At 38.2% G+C, this 25714-nt stretch overlaps 1 protein-coding gene across 2 annotated transcripts in view; it reads left to right on the top strand.

The window, feature by feature from the left end:
- Srsf11 (serine and arginine rich splicing factor 11) overlaps positions 1-25714 on the top strand; it is a 49073-nt gene that overhangs the window by 11419 nt on the left and 11940 nt on the right. For both annotated transcript variants that reach the window (XM_059266508.1, XM_059266507.1), the window contains exons 2-3: positions 8004-8200; positions 21854-21987. In XM_059266508.1, the coding sequence (XP_059122491.1) occupies positions 8004-8200; positions 21854-21987 (331 nt within the window). The remainder of the gene's footprint in view (positions 1-8003; positions 8201-21853; positions 21988-25714) is intronic.

Genomic DNA, 25714 nt, shown 5'->3' with positions numbered 1-25714 from the left:
CACATACAAAACCACTACAGAGTTAAAATGTTGAAAAAAGTGTTTTACCTATGATCCACTGTTGATAATCAGACTACATATCGCCCCTGGAAACAATGTTACTGAGTTAGATTCAGTTTACAACTTTGTGTAGTTTAAAAAGAAACAAGTAAATGTTTATAAGTGGCAACTAATTTTCAAATATGAGCAGAGAAGTCCTATTGTTTTAATAAGACATGATTTGTTCTCTGAGATGTTTCTAGCATCAATTTAAGTTGATAAAGGAAAAGATATAAATAATGTGATTGTTCATTGGTAAAAACAGCCAATCTGTTAGTTTAAGTTTTGGTGATCAGATTTCTGCATGTATTAGTCACCTTTGTGGTTTGATAGGTGATAATTCATGGTGACTCACCATTTCTTTTCTACTTGAGCTGTTTTGTTTTCTTCATTGTTGAAAATATTACAGTGACAGTTATAGACGGGCATTGTAACTCATGCTTATAACCTCAATTTTGCGAGACTTAGGCAGGAGGATCATTCTGAATTTGAGACTAGTCTAGGCTACATAGTGAGCTCCAGGTCAGCCTGGACTACAGAGTGAGAACTTGTCTCCATAAACAGACAAACCAACTCACAGTTATATTTACTTAGATATTGACAAATATTAATGAACATTTAAATACAATGCAAATATGTAAACTCTTCCTTGGCATCCATCATTCTAGAAATAGCTGTTTTTCATTCTACATTCAAATTACCTACCATCAATACAGATGCTCATTTTCCACCTTAGAGATGTTGGCCTTGCTTTCCTAACTCTTTGTTTCCCAGAAGTGTTATCATCTCATCTCTCCTGCAAACTGTTTATTTGATAGTGTCATCAGAGGGCTCTAGGGCTTTAGCCTGAGCAGACTGTGGCTAATGGCATTACACACTACTACTTAATGTGCCTATCCTTTGCCAGCAGTTGAGATTGTTTCAAGTTTGTATTTTGTGTGTTCATATATTGATCATTTGAGCCATGCCAGTGATTTTAATTTATTGTTTATTGAAGATATATTCAAGTGTTTGTGTTTTTTCAGTAAGAGTAATACCTGTGCTCTAAAAACATAGTGAAATAATTAAAGCTTTCTTAAGAAGTGTTCTGTAGTCGGGCTGTGGTGGCACACACCTTTAGTCCCAGTACTTGGGAGGCAGAGGCAAGTGGATCTCAGTGAGTTCGAGGCCAGCCTGGTCAACTAAATAAGATCCAGGACAGCCAGGACTGTTAAACAGAGAAACTCTGTCTGGGGAAAAACAACAATAACAACAATGTGTTCTCCATGTATCAGAGCTGTTTGTTAGTAGTTGTCTACTAGTATGCTAACAATTAGGTGGCTGGACATCCCAAATCTGTTCAGAAGCTGCCAGTTTACAGTGCAGCAGTTTCTCTGGGAAGAGGGGGCATCTTTATTATCATTTAATGGTTTACAAATATTATCAACCTTCAGCAGTATTCATATAACTTAAGGTTTTAACAGTAAGTGCATAATCTTTATAGTAAAAAGTTTACATTGCCGTGTTAAAATGTGAAATAAAAAATAAAATATGCTACATAAATTAACTTTTCCATGTCAGCAATAAAGCAGTATTATCCAGGATAATGTTTTCAAAATGAGAAAATTTTGTCAGATAATAGATGAATCCTAGAACTAATTACTAGTCTTTCCTAGTTTCTAAAAAGTTTTCCAGAATTATGACAAGTGACTGCCAGGCAGCAGTGAGGATAAAAGCTTGAGATGAGGTAAGGTGCTAGGTTTATTTTGAGTCTTAGTCTCTGCTGGGTGCCACAAAAATTAAGCCATGGAACTAGGGAGATAGCTCATTCAGTGAAGTTCTTGTTTGGATCCCCAGCACTTATGTTAGTCAAAAGCCTGGTGGAGCAGTGCTTGTTCCCAACACTGGGGAAGTGGAGACAGGAGGTGCTCTAGAGCTTGCTGGATGGCTGACTAGTGCTGATGGTGACCTGCCTCCAAGATGCAATGAGGTACTTCATCTCAAAAATAAGGTGTGCAGAAATATTGACACCAGGTATCACAGAAGAGCTCTCTGTATCAAAGATAATCTGTTGTGTATACACACATGTCCCCACATATGTACACCCCATGTATTCATATGGAGTTTGAGTTACTGAATCAGGCACTTCGGAATGAGTCTCCTCACTGGCTAGTTTAGCTTGGCTTCCAAATTGCCTTTGTCATAATTCTTTTAAAAGCCAAATTTAAAGGTGGGAGTGGGGTAGAAAGCAGTTGAGAAAGACATCCAGTATCAGCCTCTGACCTACACACACATGAATGTAGATGTAATTCTAAACGGTCTTATTAAGTAAGAAACACAGAGCCAAATAAAGAGTTAAAAGTTCAGATCCAGCAGTAGCCAAGAGCTAAGACCGCCTTATCTTACCACTTGCTGCTGTCCTTCCCCTCAGGGTGAGAGTGGGGAGTGGGGAGGGAGAGAGAGACAGGCAGACAGAGACAGAGAGAGACAGAGACCTTCTTCCTGTGTCCTGTCTTTTTATTGCCTTTCTGTTCTGCCTTCTCATTGGTTCTAAACCCAACCACATGACTTCTTCATCACTGCCTGTCTATATAGACCTCCAGGTCTCTATGGTTCGTACTGAGATTAAAGGTTCAGGTCACCGCTTGGCTGTGTCCTTGAACACACAGAGATTCTGCCTGCCATGTGATCAGATTAAGGGCGTGTGCCACCACCGCTGGACTTCTGCTAAATGGCTTGCTCTTAGCTCTGATCCCCAGGCAACTTTATTTACAAATAAAATCACATTTCAGTACAAATAAAATATCACTATATGTAGCAGGAATCTTAAAAGTTCTGGCCAACTTCTCAACTGATCTTGTTTCCTCAGACTGGAAGCTTCTGTGTCCTCATCCCAATGGCTTTCAGCTGAACTGCTGCTCGGAAAGCCTGAATTCTTAACCAGCCAAATGATTCTAGTTTCTAGTCTTCACGCCTTATGTATCTTTCTGTTTTTGCCATCACTCCCTGGGATTAAAGGCTCACTTCTTGGGATTAAAGGTGTGTGTCACCATGCCTGGCTGTTTCCAATGTGGCCTTGAACTCACAGAGATGAGAAATTTCTGTCTCTGGAATGCTAGAATTAAAGGCGTGAGTGTCACCATTTTCTAGCCTCTGTATCTGGTGGCTGTCTGTTCTCTGACCCCAGATAAATTTATTAGGGTGCACAATATTTTGGGGGAACACAATACCACATTTCCCCTTTTTTGTCTAAAATTAAAAAAAGCTTATAACTAATACAAGAAAAACTATCCGATAAGTATATACAATATATTGTCAAAAATTACATTAACAATGTCTAGTCCATTCAAACATTACATTAACAATGTCTAGTCCATTAACATTTGACAGATTCAGATAAAAAACTCCATTATATATATTAACAATGTCCAGTCCAGTAATATTTGATAAACTCAGACAAAAATTTTTCATTACTTATCTTATTTAAAACAAGTAGTTCCTTTTTAAAAATATTTTTCTTTTCATAATAGATTCAGTAATCTACCTTTTGTCATTTTTATATATACCCCCTTTTCTTTTTAGTGTAGATTCAGTGATCTACCCATTTATCCTATTATTTCTTTATCTTTTTGTTTTTAAACAAAAACTCTGAATCTAATCTCCTTGTTCAGCTTTTTTCCTAACCATTAACAATTAACTTGTAACCAACCATTGTAAACAATGACAATATCCAAAACTCACTAAACAACCAAAAACCTGCCATCCCACCTCTTGGGAATGTGGGCATCATTTTCTTAAAATTACTTCCTACTTTCTAGGGACGAAGACATTTTTAGGGATTCCTGAAAAGAAAATTTTTGGGTTAATTGTCAAGTCCTGTATCATTTGTCCAGTCGCTGCATAATGGGAAAGTGCAGGGCTTGTTTCAAGTCCTTGTTCAAGTAGTCTGTCAGGCTGGATCATCTCAGCTAGTCATCTTGAAATTGTCCTAAACAGTTTGTAGTCCAAAGTCGATCTTTCCGTGATGTTAATCAGCTTAATAGCTTTTACCATAGTCAAGCCCCGTCTTCCTTTTGAAGATTTCAAAGTCGCTGTTAGGCGTGGTTCCCTGGGTTCCCTGCAGACATTTTTTTTGGCCAGGGGGTGGGGGTGGGGTGGATGGACTGGAAGATCAGAGAACCAGACTGGAGGCCTCTGAGTCCTCATCCAGAATGGGTCTCAGCTGAATTGCTGCTCAAAAGCCTGAATGCTTACCCAGGCCAAATACTTCTTGTTCCTGGTCCTCATGCTTTATATATCTTTCTGCCTTCTACCATCATTCCCTGTGATTAAAGGCTCGATTTCTGGGATTAAAGGCGTGAGTCACCATGCTTGGCTGTATCCTTGAACACATGGATTTCTGCCTAGCTCTGCCTCCCAAGTGCTGGGATTAAAGGTGTGTGCTACCACTGGCTATCCTCTATGTTTAATATTGTGGCTGTTCTGTCTCTGACTCCAGATAAGTTTATTAGGGTGCACAATATTTCGGGGAACACAATACCACCACAACTATACATGAACACACATGAAAACATGTATACATTACCACCCACATAATTAAACTAGTTGCTTTACTTATATTTGTTTGGTTTGAGTTTTGCATTTGGGGACAAGATTTAATAAGGCTACCCCCTTCCCAGTTTTGATTAGAAATAGACTATTATTAAGACTGATAAGATTTGTCCTTCAGATATAATTTGATTTCTAGGAGTAGTTATTTGTGCCTGTAATCTCAGGTTTTGTAATGCTTGGGCAGGAAAATTTTGCAAAGTTCAAGACCCCCGCTTGGGCTACAGTCTGAGATCCTTATCTCAGAAGAAATGAACAAACAAAAACCCGAGGATTGAGAACTGGCATTTTGATCCTGGTATCCTAGAGCATACTGTAATTTCATTGCTTGGGAGGCAGAGGCAGGTCTTTTTCTGCTGCACAGTGAGTTTCAGGCCAGCCTGAAGTATGGGAGACGATCTCAAAATCAGAATCAAAGTGTTCCCTAACTTACCTAAAAAGATGGGTTAGTGTCTAAATGTACTCTTAGATAGTTATAGATGTAGGCCAACATAAAAAAAACACACTTATTTAAAGCATGAGAATTTTTTGCAATTTTTTGTGTTACTCAGTTGTGTAATTCTCAGGTGCATACTTTTTTAGATGATAACTAGTGTGGCAATGCAGAAAGCTGGACAATCCTGTGAGGCCTATAAAATGAGAAATTCACAAGGCAAATGTCTGGCTATTTCTATGTTCTAAAATCTGAGCACATGTGTTCCTTACATCTTTGTGTTTGTTGCGGAAAGTTTGTCATCGACCTGTAATTTTAGGAGCTTGGGAATATTGCTGTCTTTTCTGTTATACTTCTAGCATCTTGGAAATCCCTGGAGTAAGCAGATATGTAATATTTGAAGAAATTTGAGTTTGGGATGCCTTTTATGATATTGAGAAAATGGTGGGAAAAAAAAAAAAGAACTTTTTGCCTTTTTCCAGATTCTGTATCCCTTTTGCCTTACTTGGCAAATCTTAAAGTCACTTCAACTGGCATAGATTGATTGCGCTTGCTGTTTGTCTTAATATTTTTTGGCATCTGCCCTTAGCTATATTATTTCTGTGAAAGTCATTAGCAGTGCTAAGTATTTCACTGTTTATTTGACTTAGTAGGTCTGTTGTGAAGGTCAGAATTTTGTTTGTTTTGGTTTTTTGGGGGTTTTGTTTTGGTTTTTTGTTTTTGTTTTTGTTTTTTGTTTCCCGAGACAAGGTTTCTCTGTATAGCTTTGTGCCTTTCCTGGAACTGACTCTGTAGCCCAGGCTGGCCTGCCTCTGCCTCCAGAGTGCTGGGATTAATGGCGTGTGCCACCACCACCCGGCCTCAGAATTATTATTCAATTACTTATTTGACCAGAAAAGCAGTAGGTTTTTGAAGTGAAATGTATTTTAAGCCAATCTTCCCTGAAGTTTTCGCTTTTTATTTTGGAACTGCTAAATATTTGCCTGCACTTTTAAATTAAAATTACTTAAAATTACTTTTGCTAGTCTCTGCATCAAATGCCATGAATTAATATGTTGAGTAAGTTATACATAAATCAGATTTTGTGATTAAAATATTTTATCACAGAACTTTTTCATTAGTTTAAATCTGTAATTTTTATGACAAAATGCCAAGCATATATATTAAATAAAGTGTAGAATGGGGACTTGTGAGATAACTCAGCCAACCACCAATGGACATGATTTTGATTGGGGAAGAAGAGAACTGACTCTTACAAGTTGTCTTCTGACTTACTCAGGGGCACCATGGCACACACATATACAATAAATAAATGTAATAAAAATGCTTGAAGTGTAGAACAATGTAAAAGATTTCCATATACCTGCCACAGGGACTAAATCAATGTTAAATAACATTGAAAAACAGGAGAAGCTTGAGCTCTTGTCATTGTGCTCTTGGTTCTTCTCTCATTGACTATCATAATATGTGTAGTGTATTGAGTGCACCCCTGGTACTAAGAATGTTGGGCTGTGAGAATCTGTAATTAGCAGTGAGTGTTAACACTGATTCAGTAAGAAACCACTTAACACCGTCTTGGAAGACACATTGGTGAGTGATGGTGTTTTATAACTCTGATGAGACACATTAATCAACTCCTCCCTTCTGTGCTTAAGAACTTAGTCACTGAACTAGTGAGTAGACCTGGCAAGCCAGTCACAACCTTATCTGTAAGAGCTATTTGTCAGTGTAGAGATTTGTAAATCTCAATGTAAAATCTGAGATTTTTATTTTAGCTTTCAGAACTTTTGAGTCAAATAAGTTAGCGTGCCCTGTAGAGTAAATAACTTAAAGTTGATGTGAGTGTTCAGGTGTTTGATGCTGACTGGACAGTAACTTTGTTTTATATTTTGCTAGGCAATCTAGGGGAATACTTTTCAATAATAAACAGGCAGTGCTGTTACTACCAGACAAGGCAGTAACAGGTGGTGGTAGTGAAATGAGATGAGGGAACTTCGTGGCTTGTATAAAGGCATATTTAGCACAAATCTTGAAAAGTTCTTATTAATAAAAACAAACCTGAAGCAGGTATTGGGTTAAAGCTGGAAGATCAGAAAAGCAAAACAAGCCACAACCACCTCACCTTGCCAATTCCTCAGCTGATCCTGTTTCCTCAGACTGGAAGCCTCTGAGTCCTCATCCAGAATGAATCTCAGCTGAACTGCTGCTAAAAGCCTAAAAGCTTAACCAGCCTAGTTCCTGGTCCTCGCGCCTTAAATACCCTTTTGCTTCCTGCCATCACTTCCTGGGATGGATTAAAGGCGTGAGTGCCACCATTTTCTGGCCTCTATATCTAGTAGCTGTTCTGTTCTCAGACCCCAGATAAGTTTATTAGGGTGCACAATATTTTGGGGAACACAATATCACCACAGGCATAGAGAAAATAATTTTTTGTGTTATGTTGGAGAACTTGAATAGGTCAGATGAGGCTGAAGAAATAAGGCAGGAGTTTTTGTTTTGTTTTGTTTTGTTTTTGTAGTGAAGAATACGCGTGTTAAAGCAGGTAGGTGTATTTCAAACTGCTGACCATATACTGTTATAAATTGGAGAACTGTAAAACTCTTGTAAAGGTAAGCTAAAATTCAGTGAGTGTACAGAGCGCCAGGACGTGTGTTTTTTAAACTGTCTTTACTGGAGGTTCCAATGGCCAGGATTCTGCCTGAAAATGCTGTGTGGAGTGCACAGGAACCATTCCTGAGGTGGCGCAGCTGGGTGGGCGTAGACAGGACAGTTGAAGGAGCACGAACTGGACGCGTACTTCCGGGCTCTGGGCGCACGCGCGGGCGGGAGGGCGGGCGCGTGGCATTGTGGGCCGGCGGCGCTGCGCGAGGTCGGCGGCCGTTTGTGTGCGGCCGGCGGCCTGTGCCGCGCGCTCTCACTGTCTTGTGTTTGATGTGTTGAGCAGGAGGCAGCCCGCGCCATGAGCAGCACGGCCGTGGTCCCCAGCGCGCCGGGCCCGGGTCCGGGCCCCAGCGGCGGACCAGGCGGAGGCACCGAGGTGATCCAGGTGACCAACGTGTCCCCAAGCGCTAGCTCTGAGCAGATGCGGACGCTCTTCGGTTTCCTGGGCAAGATCGACGAGCTGCGCCTCTTCCCGCCGGAGTGAGTACCGGGGCACTGCGGGCCCGCGGCCCTTCCGGCGAAGCGAGGCGCGCGGTCCGGCGGAGCCTGGCGTGGAAGATCCGAGGGCCCGCCAGGCCGCAGGCCGGGCATGAACGCCTGAGTGGCGTTTCAGGAATGTTTTTCCTCTTGACGTTGTCGGCACCATCATTTTACTTCAGACACTTAATCTTTTGGTTAAATCCCCCTTTAAAAGAAAAACTAATCCTGTGCTTTGATAGGAATGGAATGAAATTGTTATGTTCAGTTGGTGTAAATATTTGTGTGCTATTCACAAATAATTAAGGAATGTTCTTCAGTGATTTTTTTTTTTTTTTTTGAGCTAGGGAAGAACATCAAATATCATTTACCCCCTTTGACAGACTAAATCGATGGGCCTGATTGCTAAATTTTGACATAGTTCAGAAATTCATCATAGCTGAATCTCAGTGTGTTGTTTAATGTTCAGATTTATAATTAGTCGTGAAGGGATTTTTCAGAATGTGGAAAATTGAATTAGGTTTTATGTGGGTTTTATCTTGTTTTGAAAGTTGTTTTTATTGGAATAATATATGAGTATGCTCACTGTAAAGAACAAAGAAGTTATCAAGATAAGTTGAAATACACATACATACTTGAAATAATTTCGTGCCCTCTAGGAAGAATTATGAAGTTTAGGGAAAGCATAGTGGTTACTCTTAGTAAACACTCCCAATCAAATTTTGGGGTTTTATGATGTCCCTTAGATTCTAAGTAGGAAATTAGAATCCTCACAGTCTTCTGTTGTGTATGTGTGTAATCACTAATCATGCCAAAGTTGATCATATGGCCTATGTGAAATATTTTCACATAACTGTTAGTGCTTGACATTAGTGTGTTCTTAAATTTTAGAGAAAATATAAAAGATTTGGTTCCCAGTTTGCATGATGTGTGTAGAGTTTAGGAACAACTATTATTTTGAGCAAAACCTTGGCCTTGGAAATCAACAAGGCAACTCTTTATGGGAGCATACAGAAATCAATGCTCACTGTTCCTTAGTTTTCTCATACCACACTGTTATGATTGCTTGTAAAATTGCAGAAAATTATGATTTCTGGCATAACTTTCTCTTTTTTTGTGGTGGTGGTTGTTGTTTGTTTGTTTGTTTGTTTGTTTTTTGAGACAGGGTTTCTCTGTGAACCCTTTCCTAGAACTTGCTTGTAGCCCAGGCTGGTCTCAAACTCACAGAGATCTGCCTGCCTCTGCCTCCCGAGTGCTGGGATTAAAGGCATGCACCACCACTGCCCAGAGTGACATAACTTTCTATAGAGCCCCTTGGGTTACTAAAAATTCTATATAACTGCTCACTTTTAAATGATCTGTTTATTCTCCAGAGCTATTCCGTACTGTATTTAAAAGGTAACAAAGAGGGGGGTGGTGGCTCATGCCTTTAATCCTAGCACTCGGGAGGCAGAGCCAGGTAGATCTCTTGTGAGTTCGAGGCCAGCCTGGTCTACAAAGTGAATTCCAGGACAGGCTCCAAAAAGCTACCCAGAGAAACCCTGTCTCAAAAAAATATATACATATGAAGGAGAAGTGGTTATTGTATTGGTTTTTTTCTTGTTGACCTAGTTAGTGGACAATACCTAAAGGAGGTTATGATAAAGTTGAGTTTGGCCTTTTTATGGTGACATGGGTAATTCCATCATAAGCTGAGTAGTTGCAGGGGTTTGTTCATTTCTCGAGGTAAACTGGGTTACTGTGTATTCAACTTCCTCCTTATTCCATATAAAAACTGTAGTACAGCAGCCTTCACCAATTCACAGGCTAAGTTCAGCCCTCCTACCTTTCATAGACTGAGATTCTTATGTAGATGTAACCGACCGTCTTATTAAATAAGAAACACAGAACCAATGCAAAGAAGAAAGCCAAGCGATCAGAGCTAAGAGCCTTACCCGCCTCCTGCAGCTAGCCTCTTAAGCCAAGAGACATCTCCAAAAGAGACCTACTTTCTGTCTCTTTGTCTTTATATAGACTTTCTGTTCTGCCTTTTCATTGGTTGTAAAACCAACCACATGACTGCCTCGTCACTGTCTGTTGGCTGTATCCTTGAACACACAGAGATCTACCTAGCTCTGCCCACCAAGTGCTGGGATTAAAGGCATGCGCCACCACCGCCCAGCTCTGCTATGGCTTGCTATTAGCTCTGACCCCCAGGCCACTTTATTTATTAACATACAAATAAAATCACATTTCAGTACAAATAAAATACCACCATATTTCCCCTTCTCTATTTTAATAAAAAGAAAAAAGGAAAAAGGTTATAACTAACATAAGAAAAACTATATACAAAAGTATAATAACTATATACAGTATATACAAGTAATAAATACCTAAACAATGTCTAGTCCATTTGTATTTGACAAATTCAGAGAAAATAATTCCATTATCCTTTTTTGGTAAGTCCACAATGTACATAATTCACTTTCTATCCTAACTAGTCTTCAACTATAACTAACTAATCTTCAACTCCCTCAGAGATCCAAGAAGGAAAATATTACCTAACAAAAATAAAAACAGGAAGTGCATGTAAGCAACTTCCAAAAAATTTGTGAGTTGACAGAAACAGCCAGCTGCCTGGACAGTCACCTGAGGTTTCTCCGCAGTGTTGGGGCATCATCTTCAGCCTATAGGCTTAGCATATCTGACAGACTCATTTGTGGAGTAGGATGTACACAAGGTCAACAGTTCAACCTCACATTGGGTGAGAACAGTCCATGTACCAGAAACACCTGAATTCCACTAGTGTCCTGTCATGATTCAGGATTTTAAATTCTGGAAATTGTTGATGGTTTTTGAATTCAGCTGTCCATTCTTCTTGGCTGTGTATATATGGCTTCATCTCGGCATCCCATTCTTCTCCACATCCCTCTATTAAATGCCAGTCTACTATTGAGAGGTGTGAGCTTAGTTACTCTTCAAGAATAACTGTTTCAGTTGCTGTTCCATTGCACATCAGAAGCCATCGGGCCCATTGTCTGTTCAGCTGCCTTCGAAGAAAAGGGCACTGTACCTTTTCCGAATTGCGAAGGCCACTTCAGGGATGGTGCCATATTGTCCTGGCCTCAGAAGATGCCTTTTGATAAAGCCATAACCACACTTGTTTTGGCAAGAATCGGTAGTCCTTTGTTTCCTGTCCTGTTTGTCAACAGTTGATTCGAGGATACTTTGTTGTCCAGGGGCTAACTTTTGCCACAATGAAAGTTAACTCCATATGTAGTTTTTTCAATGCCCATATTTTCTCTGAAGTAGATTGGTACTGCCATGAGCCGACATGTCTCATAGTCATAACAAAAAAGAAAAAATTTCTAAGTTATTAAAACATTTTAAATGCCATATTCTGTAGATCTCTGAAGGGTTTGAAGATGACCTGTCTATCTAAAATATATCTGCTCAATTTTTAAAACATACTTAATATGACTACAAGTTCTATTATAATGTCTAACTACTAACTTTCATTTCTTTATATCCTAATAGTTGGTAATAATAACATTCAAGGATCAGAAAATTGCGTTACATTGTTAAATGAACGGTATAAGTACAATTAGAAATATTCATATAGCATTTTCTAACGATCAATTTCAATATATATAATTTGTATACAATATAAAACAATCCAATCAATGTAAAGTATTTAAAACTAGTAATTGTCTTTTTTCTTTTCTTTTTTTTTAAACAAGAACTTTAAATCTAATCTCCTTTGCTTAGCCTTTTTCCTAACCCTTGACAACAGCTTGAAACCAACCCCCCTAAACAATGAAAATTATCCCAGACCCAAAACCCATTAAAAAGACCAAAAAACCACCCTCCCCATACCACCTCTTTGGGAATGTGGGCGTCGTATTCTTAAAATTGCTTCCTGCTAGGTGTGGACGAAGTTATCTTTATCCTGAAAGAAAAATTTTAGGTTAATTGTCAAATTCTAGGAAAGGTAACTATATCCTTCATTATCCAGTCTGTGTATAATGCCAAAGTTCAGGGTTTATCTCAAGTCCTTATTCAAGTAGTCTTTGAGACTGGATCATCTCAGCTAGCCATCTCAAAATTGCTCTGAGCACTTTGTAGTCCAAAGCTGATCTGTAGATGATGTTTGTCAGCTTAATGATATTATTATTGTCCACGTGGAATTGTTGTCCATCTTCTTCCTGGAGACTTCAGTTGATGTTAGGCCTGGCCGTGATTTCCTGCAGAAAACTGATAAGAGATTTGAACACAAAGACATATATATGCGGCTTTTTAGAATTAGTTAGTGCTCTATATGACCATTTATATCTTAACAAAGTTTAAAATGTATATATATCTATATATATTAATCTTGTAAATTTTGATATAAAATTCATACTTTAAGAAAAGTTTAAAGAATCAGAATAGAATCAAAGAGTTGAGATTAGTAATAGAATAGTCCCTTAATTAATTTGACTTTTGTCCTGTCCCATAGCAGAAGATTCTGGCATGATATAGGGAGTTTGCATTTTCCTTTTAACAACATGCTTGAATTTAAAGAAGGAGAGAGCCATTCTCCAACTTCAAAGTCAGCTTTAAATTTTAATTCAGCTGGGACTATTAGAAGACCAGTAGTGTTAGATCTTTAGAGAAGAGCAGAAACAAACATTTAGGAAGACATAAAATTTTTTAGATGATATACCCATACACCATTTCACTCTGTTTCCTGGGATAGATGATTTGTTTCTTTTCTTCAGTTGTTTCATTTGTCCAGTGTTCTTCAGATTCCTTAACCTTCATTCTCCTAAAAGACAAAAACAAAAACCTTTCCCCAAGACTAATTTTGGGGATGTTCCTTTTTGGCAAGTTATTATCTGATTAAATGAAAAGGCATGTGTTACTGGTATAAGTTAGTTTAAATTGGATGTTCATGCTGGTTGATGAACTATCACCTCTTCTAATTAAGAGGTCTCTCTTGTTCAAATCGAACCTTTATCAATTTTGATGGTACCCACAGCTTATCTTCTCCTGTAGAAACAAAAGCAAAATCTTATCCCCAATGTAACACATATCCTGGTTTCCATTCTGAGGTCAGCACATCCTTAAAATATATAGGTTGATTTAATTCTGTAGTTTTTTCTATTATCCAATGTCTCTCTGCAGCTGTTGTTCCTTTCTCATTGGCATTGAGAAAACTCAGTTAATAGAGCATTATGCAGTCTATTTCTGGGGTTTTTTATTACCCCTTTCTGTTTATTTAGCATATCCTTTAGAGTTCTGTTTGATCTTTCTATAACTGCTTGACCTGTAGGATTATGTGGTATACCTCTAATATGCTTTATATTGTAATAAACAAAAAACTGTTTCATTTTAGCAGAGACATATGCTGGAGCATTGTCAGTTTGAATTTGTGCAGGTATACCCATGATGGCCATAACTTCTACCAAATGAGTGATTACAGAATCAGCTTTTTCAGAACTCAAAGCAGTTGCGCATTGAAATCCTGAATAAGTATCAATGGTATTGTGTACATATTTCATTTTTCCAAATTCTGCAAAGTGAAACACGTCCATCTGCCAGATTTCATTCCACTGAGTACCCTTTGGGTTACATCCTGCTGGTAATGGCGTTTGATTGTAGAAGGAATAAGTAGGACATTTCTTTACTATTTTTTTGGCTTGTTGCCAGGTTATGGAAAAATCCTTTTTTAAACCTTTACTATTGACATGATGTTTTTTATGAAATTCTGAGGCCTCCAGCACATTTCCTTCAATAATTTATCATTCTCATCATTGCCTTGTTCTAGAGGGCCTGGCAGACCAGTATGGGATCGGATGTGAGTTATATATAAAGGATGACTCCTTTTCCTGATTGTATCTTGTAATTGAATAAATAGTGAAGTTAATTCTGAAGCATCAGGGATAAATTCTGCAGTCTCAATATGTAATACTACTCTTTCAGCACACTGAGAGTCAGTTACTATGTTGAGAGGTTCTGAAAAATCCATTAATACCAACAGAATAGCATACAATTCTGATTTTTGAACTGAATTATAAGGACTTTGAACCACTTTACTTAAATTTTCTGATTTGTAACCTGCTCTTTCTTGTTTGTTGGCATCTGTATAAAATGTACGAACTCCAGATATGGGTTTTTCCCGTACAGTTCGAGGCAAGATCCAATCAGCTCTCTTTATAAGATAATTCTATCGCTTTTGGCATATTTACTGTTAATTTCTCCCAAAAAATTACTGCAAGCTCTTTGTCAAGGTTCACTTTCTGTCCATAATTTTTCAATGTCCTCCTTAGTTAAAAGTATGACAATTTCTGCTGGGTCTTATTCCTGCAAAGTGATGAAGTCTCAATTTTCCTTTCCAAATCAAGTCAGAGATTTTTTTCCACATAAGTTTTTAATTTTTTATCTGGTTTATTTGGTAAAAATATCCATTCCAATATAATATCTTCCCTCTGCATTAATATTCCTGTAGGAGAATACCTAGAAGGTAAAATAACCAAAATGCAATCCAGCTTTGGATCAGTATGATCCACGTGCCCTTCATGTACTTTCTTTTCTACCAAGGCCAATTCTTTCTCAGCTTCAGGTGATAATTCTCTTGGACTATTTAAGTCCTTGTCACCTTCTAAGGTTTTGAACAAATTATTCAGTTCATCATTTTTTACCCCAACAACAGTTCATAGATGAGAAATGTCTCCAAATAATCTTTGAAAGTCATTAAGAGTCCGTAGTCTATCTCTCCTAATTTGCACCTTTTGGGGTCTAATTTTTTATAGCTCTATTTTATATCCTAAATAATTAATAGGATCTCCTCTTTATATCTTTTCAGGAGCAATTTGTAATCCCCAGCAAGGCAAAATTTTCTTTACTTCAAACATTCTTTCTAAAGTATCTGCATTTGAGTCAGCCAGTAAAATTTCATCCATATAATGATAAATTATAGATTTAGGAAATTTTTTACGTATCACTTCAGCTGTTATACAAAATATTGGCACAGAGTTGGGCTATTCAACATTCCCTGTGGGAGGACCCTCCATTGAAATCTTTTTTTTTTTTTTTTTTTTTTTTTTGGTTTTTCGAGATAGGGTTTCTCTGTGTAGCTTTGCGCCTTTCCTGGGACTCACTTGGTAGCCCAGGCTGGCCTCGAACTCACAGAGATCCGCCTGCCTCTGCCTCCCTAGTGCTGGGATTAAAGGCATGCACCACCACCACCCGGCTCATTGAAATATTTTAACCGGTTGAGAATTATTATAAGTAGGCACTGTGAAAGCAAATCTTTCTCTGTCTTTTTCTTGTAAGGGTATTGAAAAGAAACAGTCTTTTAAATCAATAACTATGAGAGGTCATCCTTTTGGTAACAGAGTAGGCAAAGGAATTCCAGATTGTAGAGAGCCCACTGGCTGAATTACTTTGTTAATTGCTCTAAGGTCTGTTACCATTCTCCATTTACCAGATTTCTTTTTAATAACAAATATAGGAGAATTCCAAGGGCTGGTTGATTCTTCAATACGATGAGCGTTTAACTGTTCTTCTACCAGCTCTTCTAAAGCCTGAAGTTTCTCTGTTGTTAAAGGCCATTGATGAACCCAGACAGGCTTGTCTGTTAACCATTTTAAAGGTAGAGCTGTTGGTGTCTTTGGAAGATCATCAGTTGTTGTGCCCTGTTCTTATATAATATAGATGGCTGGTGACCACTCATTAGAATAATACCTTCTAATATTTCTCTCAGAAATAACATGTGCTAGTTTATGATTTGTTTCTGAGGTTGGAGGGATGTTAATCTGAGTATTCCATTGTTGCAGCAAGTCGCAACCCCACAAGTTCATAGCTGTGTTAGCCACATATGGTTTTAATTTTCCTCTCTGTCCTTCTGGACCTATACATTTGAGCCATCTTGCACTCTCTTTTACTTGAGATAATGTCCCAATTCCTAACATTTGAACATTTATCTCCTGAAGAGGCCAAGTTGGATGCCAAAATTCTGGTGCAATTATGGTAACGTCCTCACCTGTGTCTACCAGACCAGACAACAAAACACCATTTATTTTTATCGTTAATTTTGGTCTTAGTTCATTAATAGAAGTTTACCAAAAAATTTTCTTTATGTTTTCTCCTGAATTTTCTATTCTCTCTGTTTCATCATCCTGACCAGCATGATTTATTCCAATAGGCGTTTGGTTATTTAATTGCTCTGAGTAGGGGTTTCCTCTATGACTGCAGGAAAGGTTTGAACTGGATTTGCTATTGGGGCCTGCATGAGGCCCCTCTGGGAGTTTCCCAAAGACTGAGGCAAAGGATTACCTTGCCTGTCCCTTGTTGATCTACATTCGTTGGTCCAGTGTTTTCCCTTACCACACCTTCTGCATACTCCAGAAGGAAGGGGCAGTCTGTTGCCATTGTTCCTTGAAGAAACATTGTTTCTAGGAATGACCTGTTTACAGTCCCTTTTCAAATGTCCTTGTTTTCCACATCCAAAACATCTAACATTCCTCAAACCTTTTGAAATTGCTTCTCCTACCCACATATCATCATGCTCATGAGCTTCAACATTAACTTTTTCTCTAATCCAATCTTCCAAAGGTGCAGATCTTGCCTTTAACAGCCTGATTATTCTTTTGCATGCTGCATTCGCATTCTCAAAGGCCAAAGATTCAATTATTATCTGACTAGCTTCTGAATCTGGGACCATTCTCTTTACTGCTGAAGCCAGTCTTTGTAAAAAATCTGTGAAAGATTCTTTTGGGCCTTGTATAACCTTTGTAAATGACTCAGTTTTTTTTCCTGGTTCGTCAACTCTGTCCCATGCATTCAAGGCTGCTGTTGGACATAAAATTAGGGTTTGAACATCATAAACATTGCGTTTGTACCGAAGCATATTGGCCTTCTCCAATAAGCTGATCCTGGAAGACTTGTATTCCTTTATCCCTCCATTGTTTTTCTGTTTTTAGCCTCATCCCTGAACCACATTTGCCACTGGAGCCTTTGATTGGGTTCAAGAAAAGCCTGTGCCAGCTCCTGCCAGTCCTGTGGTATAATCCTATTATATGTTGACCAGGAGTTTAACATTTGCTTTACATATGGGGAATGCATGCCATAAGATACTATTGCCTCCTTAAACCTTCGCAAATCTAACATTTCAATTGGAGCCCAAATATTTTGTGTAGTCATTTGATTAGGCAACTGCTGTACGGTTACCGGATAAATTAAGGGTGACTGTGTGAAAACAGGCTTTCTTTCTGTAACCTTATGATCCAATCTTGAAACAACTTCACTGTTAATTTCTTCTGTCTGAATTCGAATTTCTCTATGATTCATTTTTACAGGTTTAACAAGTTTTTCTAAAACTGTTATCCTGGCACTTAAATTGACTATCCTTTTAAATAGTAAAATGAGGATAATCATAGTAATAAACTGCATAATTCGATCAACATTAATCTTCTCATATAGTTGTTCCATTGTCAGACTGCCTAAAATTTCAAACAAAGCCCAATTTTCTTCCAATGTACACATAAAACCCATTTTTTTTTTAATGTGGAGAAATTTTCTCTTTTAAATAGTTTCCTTTAAAATATTTGATATGTTAAGTGACTTATCAAGTCTGCATAGAAATCTGAGGGAATTCAAAACAGCCACCTAGTGTCCGAGGTGTGAATCCAGAGAGAGGGAGGAAGGGAGACCACAAATTCTGGCTAAGAGCTTAATCAGCCATGTGTTCCCGCTGGAGCTGAGTCAAGCCTTGGCTCCAGCTTCATTAAGCCCCGACCACGTGCATGCATTGGCTTTACAGGCAGGGCAGACCTGAGTTGTTTGTAGCACCAGCTTTAAGCTAACAGCTTGGGGCTAAGGTCAGTCTGGCCTGAGGCAAAGCTGACCTGGGCCCGGGCTAGGGAGCCGGCTGCCCAGGCGGGAAACCGGACCTGCTGCCAAGCCAAGTCAAGTGGTTTTTAATGAATTCTTGTCACGTTGGGCGCCAAATGTAGATGTAACCGACCATCTTATTAAATAAGAAACACAGAACCAATGCAAAGAAGAAAGCCAAGAGATCAGAGCTAAGAGTCTTACCCGCCTCCCGCAGCTTGCCTCTTAAGCCAAGAGACATCTCCAAAAGAGACCTACTTTCTGTCTCTTTGTCTTTATATAGACTTTCTGTTCTGCCTTTTCATTGGTTGTAAAACCAACCACATGACTGCCTCGTCACTGTCTGTTGGCTGTATCCTTGAACACACAGAGATCTACCTAGCTCTGCCTACCAAGTGCTGGGATTAAAGGCATGCGCCACCACCGCCCAGCTCTGCTATGGCTTGCTATTAGCTCTGACCCCCAGGCCACTTTATTTATTAACATACAAATAAAATCACATTTCAGTACAAATAAAATACCACCATATTCTTGAGTTATTAAGCATTGCATTTTAAAGTATGTATGCCACATATACATGAACTAAAACAATTCAGGCTAGGGAATAGTTTCTTGAGAGGGGTAGCCCATGCTGACCTCAAATAAGGATTTTCCTGCTTTTGCCTCCCAAGTGCTATAATTATAAGCATGGTGTCCACTGTATCATTTTTGAAATGGGCAATGAAATGTTTAGTTTTAAAGGAGTTTCACAATGGGTTGTTTTATCCAGGTAAGGATCCCAGTGAAGCATGTCAGCTTTATACTGTACTTGAAGGCTACTGTCAGCAAATAGAAAATTGTTCATTAGAAGCTTTCATCGACCAACTATAAATATTTTAGTGATTTTATAAACAGCTTTATACAAGAGATAGAGAAAAATTAAATTCATTTTTCAAGAAAAATGTGATTTAATGAATTGCTACATATTCTATTCTATAGTTAGGGAGAGGCATGTGAAGTCAGAAATTGTTCTCAAATGAATGTTTCTCTTTTTACCTGTACTGCTTTTGGGGCCTTGGAGTTACTTCCAAATTCTTCTGCTTAGAAGTGGCTGATACAGTACTAAGGTGGAGTTAAAAGGTTAGTGTGGCCAGAAGGTAGTGGCACACGCCTTTAATCCCAGCACTCGAGAGGCAGAGGCAGGTGGATCTCTATGAGTTCGAGGCTAGCCTGGGCTACAGAGTGAGTTCCAGGAAAGGCGCAAAGCTACACAGAGAAACCCTGTCTTGAAAAAACAAAAAAAAAGGTTAGTGTGATGGCCTAAAACACAAGTTCTTACACTTGTGTGGCCGTGAATAGGAGGGTCTTAAGAATGAAGTCTCTGCTACTGGGAAAGGGATTCTGATTCAGTGGGCATGTAGTGAACACCAGGATTCACAATTTTTTGTATGCATCTTAGATATTTTTAAATTCTTTCAGCTGACAGAAGCATCAGGGAAGTCTTTTACCTTGCTTCTTGGGGTAAAGATACTTATGCTTTTATATGTGGTCCTTATACAAAATAAAATGTGTTTGGTAAATCAGAAGTAGTTACCTGGAAGGTAGTATTTTCTGATTTTTTGTTTTGTTTTGTGTTTTGTTTTTATTATTTTCGAGACAGGGTTTCTCTGTGTAGCTTTTCGCCTTTCCTGGAACTCACTCTGTAGCCCAGGCTGGCCTTGAACTCACAGAGATCTGCCTGGCTCTGCCTCCCGAGTGCTGGGATTAAAGACGGTGCGCCACACCGCCCTTTTCTGATTTTTTTAAAAAAAACTATTTTGCATGTACTTCAAGAATTTTTTTTTTAAATCTTTTTTCTGTATATGAGTGTTTTGCCTGCATGTGTGTCTATACTGTGTATACATATGCCTGGTGTTCATGGAGGCTAGAAGAGTGTACTGGAGCCCTTCGAACTGGAATTACGGGTTGTTTTAAGTAGTCATGTAGGTGCTGGGAGTCAAACTTGGATCCTCCACAAGAACAAGTGCCCCTATAACCACTCAGCCATTTCTCATTTCTTCATTCTAAGAACTGGCTTTTGTTTGTTTGTTTGTTTGTTTGTTTTTTAGACAACAGTTACTGCTGCTAAAGACTAGGAAATGTGAATGCCTATGATTTCCTAAAGTGGTGTTCTGGTGGGTTTTAAGAACAAAAAATAACACCATTTTGAAGAGCTTTTAAAATTTAATGATTAGAATGAAAAATCAGTGATAGGAAAAAAAAAACTAGTGCCTGAGCATTCGTGCTAGAACATATTTTTCACTGTTTATGACTGAAAATTTTTTCAAATTTTAGGCACATTTTTAAAAATGTGAACATTGAGTCACGTAATCTCAGCACCAGGAAGGTGGAGGCAGCAGGATCAGGAGTCTTCCAAGGCCAGCCTGAGCTTATATAACACCCTGTCTCAAAAAGTAGTCCTTATCCTTTTAGAAACATTGAGCATTCAGCCTTGTGGATGCAGTTGCCTTGTTGGTTGGTTCTCTACCTGGAGTTCATATCACAAAGTCAGGAAGACTTAAAGGAGAAGGAAGGGGTTACTTCATCAGACACCTTGATTTCATTGATATTGGTGCTATCAGGTAACCTGTGTAGAGTTTTCCCCACAGATAGTTTTCTCACAGCCAAGGTCTATGAGATTGTTACTGTCTTAGAGAACTGGTCTCCAAGTTACTTGTCTGGGTCTAGGATGCAACCCTTGCCTTTACAGAATTGAATGGTAGGAATTTGGCCTATTATATCTTTTTTTTTTAAATTGGTGTTCATTGGTGTTTGACCTGCATGTCTTTGTGAGGGAGTTAGATAACTGGAACTTGAGTTACAGGCAGTTGTGAGCTGCCATATGGGTGCTGGGAATTGAACGCTGGTCCTCCAGAAGAGCAGCCAATGCTCTTAAACACTGAGCCGTCTCTCCAGCCCCCATTATATATTTTTAAAAGCCTGTTCGGCATTATCATCTTTTTCACTGTCACAGCTTGCATTTTACCATTTAGTTGTCTATGGAAGCAATGTACTCTTGACTTGCTGAAGTGTAGTATGGGGAGGAGGTGCTATATAACATGTTCAAGTGGCTGTGTATATGCTTAATTTTTTTCCTTCTCTCTGAAGGTGTTTCGGATTAGAATGCCTTGTTTAAGGTGCTTAAGAATTCTTATATATTCTATAGGTGTAGAGTCAGGGTGTGGAATCAGTTTATTTTTCAGGTCAAGAATGCTTAGCATGGTTTGATGTTTTGAGACAAGGTTTCAGTGTAGCCTAAGCTGGTCTGGAACTTGAGTTTCTGTCCCAGCCTCCTGGGTGCTGGGATTACAGGCTTGTGCCATTGTGCCTGCTTAGATGTACTTTTCTATGGTATTTTACCTTTGAAACAAACAATCATTTTTACAGAGAGATTAGCTATAATGAAAACTTTCTAAGCCAAAACTCTCACTTGTATTTAAAAATAGTTGCTGTTAGAACTGAGGATGAGGAGCCATGTGGTTCAGTGCCTACCCTGGGTTTGAGCAACTCAAGCACATGTGTGCACAGCCACTAAAATGGTATATCATTGTCTCACTGACTTAAGAAATAGTTTTAAACTGCTGTGTTATAATTTAAGTGGTGATTATAAGAGCGTATCTGTACTGCATCTCATTCTGTTATGTCATCGGGACATTCTCTTTTTAATGGGTTAAAATAAATTAACATGTATCTCTGTATTTTTACAAGAGCGTTGTCCTTTTGGTAATATATCTGTGTTGAAGCCAATACAATTTTCTCTAACATTATTTATTTATCTTGTAGTGACTCGCCTTTGCCAGTCTCCTCTCGTGTCTGCTTTGTTAAGTTCCATGATCCAGACTCAGCAGTTGTGGCACAGCATCTGACAAACACTGTGTTCGTTGACAGAGCTTTGATAGTCGTACCATATGCTGAAGGTTTGTGCTTTGTTTCACTACCTATGTGGGCACCCTTGCCTGGCCATCACAGTGTAGGTGTAGAGTAAGCATCACTAGCTTGTTAGACTCTGAGCATTAATTTGAAACCCTTGATATACTGCACTCCATAATTCTTACTTGGAGATTTTTTTCTTACTTTAAAACTTAGAAATCAGGTCTGTTTTATAAGGTAATTAACTTTTTGCTATCTTTAAAATGTTTTTAAGTTTATTAAAATCAAATTCCTAATTGAAACTCTGAGATATATTATTGTTAAGAAGTCCCAAAGGTAAAGAATCATATTGTGTCATTCTCACACAGAAATCTTCAAATAAATGCATGATGCTTTTGTTCTAAATCAATAGCTAAGTCAGTTTTATTTCCTTGATTCTCTCATTCACTCCTAACTTAAAACAAAACAAAAACCCCCACACTAAATTCCAGTATACCAAGGGTTACAATAATTTTAGTTTTGCAAAAGTTTAAGATTTCCTGTAGTTTAGGTGCCAAATGGGCACTGGGTGTTTGTTTTTATGCCAGATTTTCTTGTTCTTGTTATATTTTCTAGAATATCTCAAAATAATGAACTCTTCTCTCTGTTGTGTGTGTGACTTTTGTAGTGGAGAAGGCACATGCAAAACCCTCCCAGATGGCTGGACACAGTGGGTGCTCTGCAGCTGCAGGCTCTAGACACTAAACTAAACCAGCGAGCACTCGAGCCCCCAAGTGTTTTCCTGCTGTCACCATTTGTTAACTGCATTTTCTCTCTTTTTACGTTTTAGGCTGTTAAAGTAATTTGACAGAAAAAAAATGAGCAGGTTTTTGGATCTAAAAAAAGCCGCTGTGACAGGACAGCACTATTTTAATGCCATTTTGTAAAACTTTTCTAAGGCATATTTTACAGTTAGCTTGTTCCCAGTGAACTGCTGTTTGGTTTGCTTTTGGTAACTATAAATCTTTATTGGGGAAATCATTGCCATGATATACTTACTGAATTTTAACTTAATAACTTAATATACTGTCCAGGATCTACATGCTTTCCCCTTTAATGAAATGGTCAGTGGAAGCAGTATCTTGTAATTGTTGCTTTTTAGATGCTTCTTAGATAATTGAAGACAAATGTGAAGATTTGCCATCATAACTTTGTGAAAGTTGTGAAATGTCTAACCATAGAGAATTGCCTCTGGTTTTTATAAAGAAATTATATTCAGAGATGAGTTACGGCATGTTATTTTGGTAACAGTGTATCTATTACCAAGGTATTAAAATATGTGCGATGTGAGGCTAGTAACAATGTTTCTATGAAAGAAAAGACAGAAAGAAAGAACCTGATTTAGTGTATTTTGGATAAGCAATTCCTTTTATTTCAGTGTGCCTCTTATAAGATAAGACTTAACCACCACCTTAAACCAACAGAACTTACAGAACTCAATTCAGGATGAGTAAAGTAGACAGTAGGTCTTGAAACGGTCATGCCATGTGAGTAATGTGCAGAGTGCTTCAGTTAGCCATAAATGTAATGAGCCTGGGATAGAATATAAGTATATTATATAACTGGGTTTTTATAACTATTTTAAGCCATAATAATTTTTGTAGATATGTATTTGAAAGTGAGGTTTTGGGGGAGTGTATATAGAGCTATAGAAATACTTAGTTCAGAAATCTGTTTTTGCTGCTTTTAATTTGTGGTATGATGTGCTGTATTAATGTTACCTCCACAAGTAAACTGATGTGTTCAATCCCTTTGTCGCCATTCACTCTGGTTTTAGCCCCTTAACACTTTGGCTCTTGGTCAGTGTGTTAGAACAATAGACCAAAAGTATACGGTAAGAATAGTCTTACTTGGTAAAATGTAGAGATAGCTGGATGTGGAAGGTGCTCTTAATAGTAATAGATTTGGGGGCATCTAGGTTCCTTGGTTAATGTTTGTTTCTTTTGTCTGTTTCTTTTTCTTTCATTTCTACACATTCATGCAGTATTTCATGGTTCTATCAAAGCAGCAGTAAAAAAAATACTCTTGACGCATGAAAATTAACTGGTGAGGGGCCTCATTGCTATTTTTAAATTGTAGTTTTATTTTTAGTCCTTTTTTAATCAGAGGATCAGATGCATGACTTTTTTAATGGATGCAGATCTTCTCTCAGGTGTCTCACAATAAATTCAAGAGGATTTTAGTTTGCCAGAAATGTAGCAAATGCACTAATTTGAGTAAGATGTTTATACTTAATATATCCTCTTGAGACATAATTTTGCATGCAAAATTATCCCTTAATCTTTGTAGGTTTGTTAATATTGATGCATTAATGCCCTATATCCAAATGATCTTCTCCCCTTCCCTCCATAACTCTTGGTATCTAAATTGATGACAGCTCTGACACAAGCAAGATAGCAGTGCTGTGTAGTATACATTTGTTTATATTATCGGCACTTCTCAGTGTAGGTGGAAGGAACCATTACCTTTATTTAACAGTGGTTTTTCTTTTTTGTTGTTGTGTTTTACAGTTCTTTTCCCTGGTTCAGCCTGAACTATATACCAGGCCCTGCTGAAAATACCACCCAACAGTTTTCTTCTGCAGCTTATCCAGTTTCTCTTAAGTGCCCTGTACATATTGTATGTTTTATGATGAGATGCAGTTTCTTAATATGTATTACAGAAATACTACTGGTATTTGCAAATATGTAGTTTAATTGTATTATTGAACTCTCATTTTGGGGGCTTGGGCACATTAACAGATTAATCCATCTGTATAGGGCTTTTGCTGTTGGATAGAATTTAAATTGTCTACATAAATTGTTTTAGGACCTTTAGATTTTATCTGAATACACAGATTAGGCTTTAAAAGCAGGCATACATGTGGTTTTGGGCTTAAGGAATTTTGGACAAGTTAGATATTGAACTGACACTACATAGCAACATTTTTTGATATGGTTAGCATGGCACATATTGGAACCTAAAGCATTTTACTGTACAGGTAAGGAATGTGCCATGTTTTACCTATTCTCTCTCTCTTTCTCTCTCTCTCTCTCTCTCTCTCTCTTTCTCTCTCTCTCTCTCTCTCTTTCTCTCTCTCTATATATATCTCTCTCCCTCTCCCCCTCTTCCTCTCTTTTCTCTCTCGCTGTACCTCTCTCACTCCCCTCCTCTTTCCCCCAGTCCCCCTACACACATTTCCCCTGTGTATTCAGAGACCTTCAGAAACATTCATATTCATGTCATGTGTCAGCAAAAGCCCTACTCTTGATTCCAACAGAATATTTCCTTTACATACTTTCCTTCTTTTAATTTTTGCAAAATTTGTATGGTAGGTGTAAAGAAAATCATAGTAACTGTACCATATTATTAACCCCTAAATCAAACTTTTTTTGTCTTGTGTATCTTGATTTTTCTGTGTGCTTTATAGTGAAGCAGCCGACACGAGTCGTTGTTCATAAAACAGCTTTTGAAAGTTGAGAGCACACCCCTGGAGAACCGACTGTGCTTGCTTACGTTTGGTTCATGACTTAAAAATCGAGTACAGGTGATGAAATCTTGGCAGTGTTAACAAAACAGTAGTGTGTATTGTGCTATTTTTTTTTTACTCTAGAAACTTAACCATTGTAGAGAAAAAGGAAACAAATTTTCACACATTGAAGTTTCATTCTGACATAAATTAATGATAAATAATCATAGACATCAAACTTTATATTTTAGCGAACATAAGTACTTTCAACAAACTCAGGTGGTGTA

Source organism: Peromyscus eremicus, chromosome 6 (assembly GCF_949786415.1).
Source record: "Peromyscus eremicus chromosome 6, PerEre_H2_v1, whole genome shotgun sequence".
In the NCBI taxonomy this organism is placed as follows: Eukaryota; Metazoa; Chordata; class Mammalia; order Rodentia; family Cricetidae; genus Peromyscus; species Peromyscus eremicus.
This window is presented reverse-complemented; position numbering and strand designations above follow the sequence as displayed.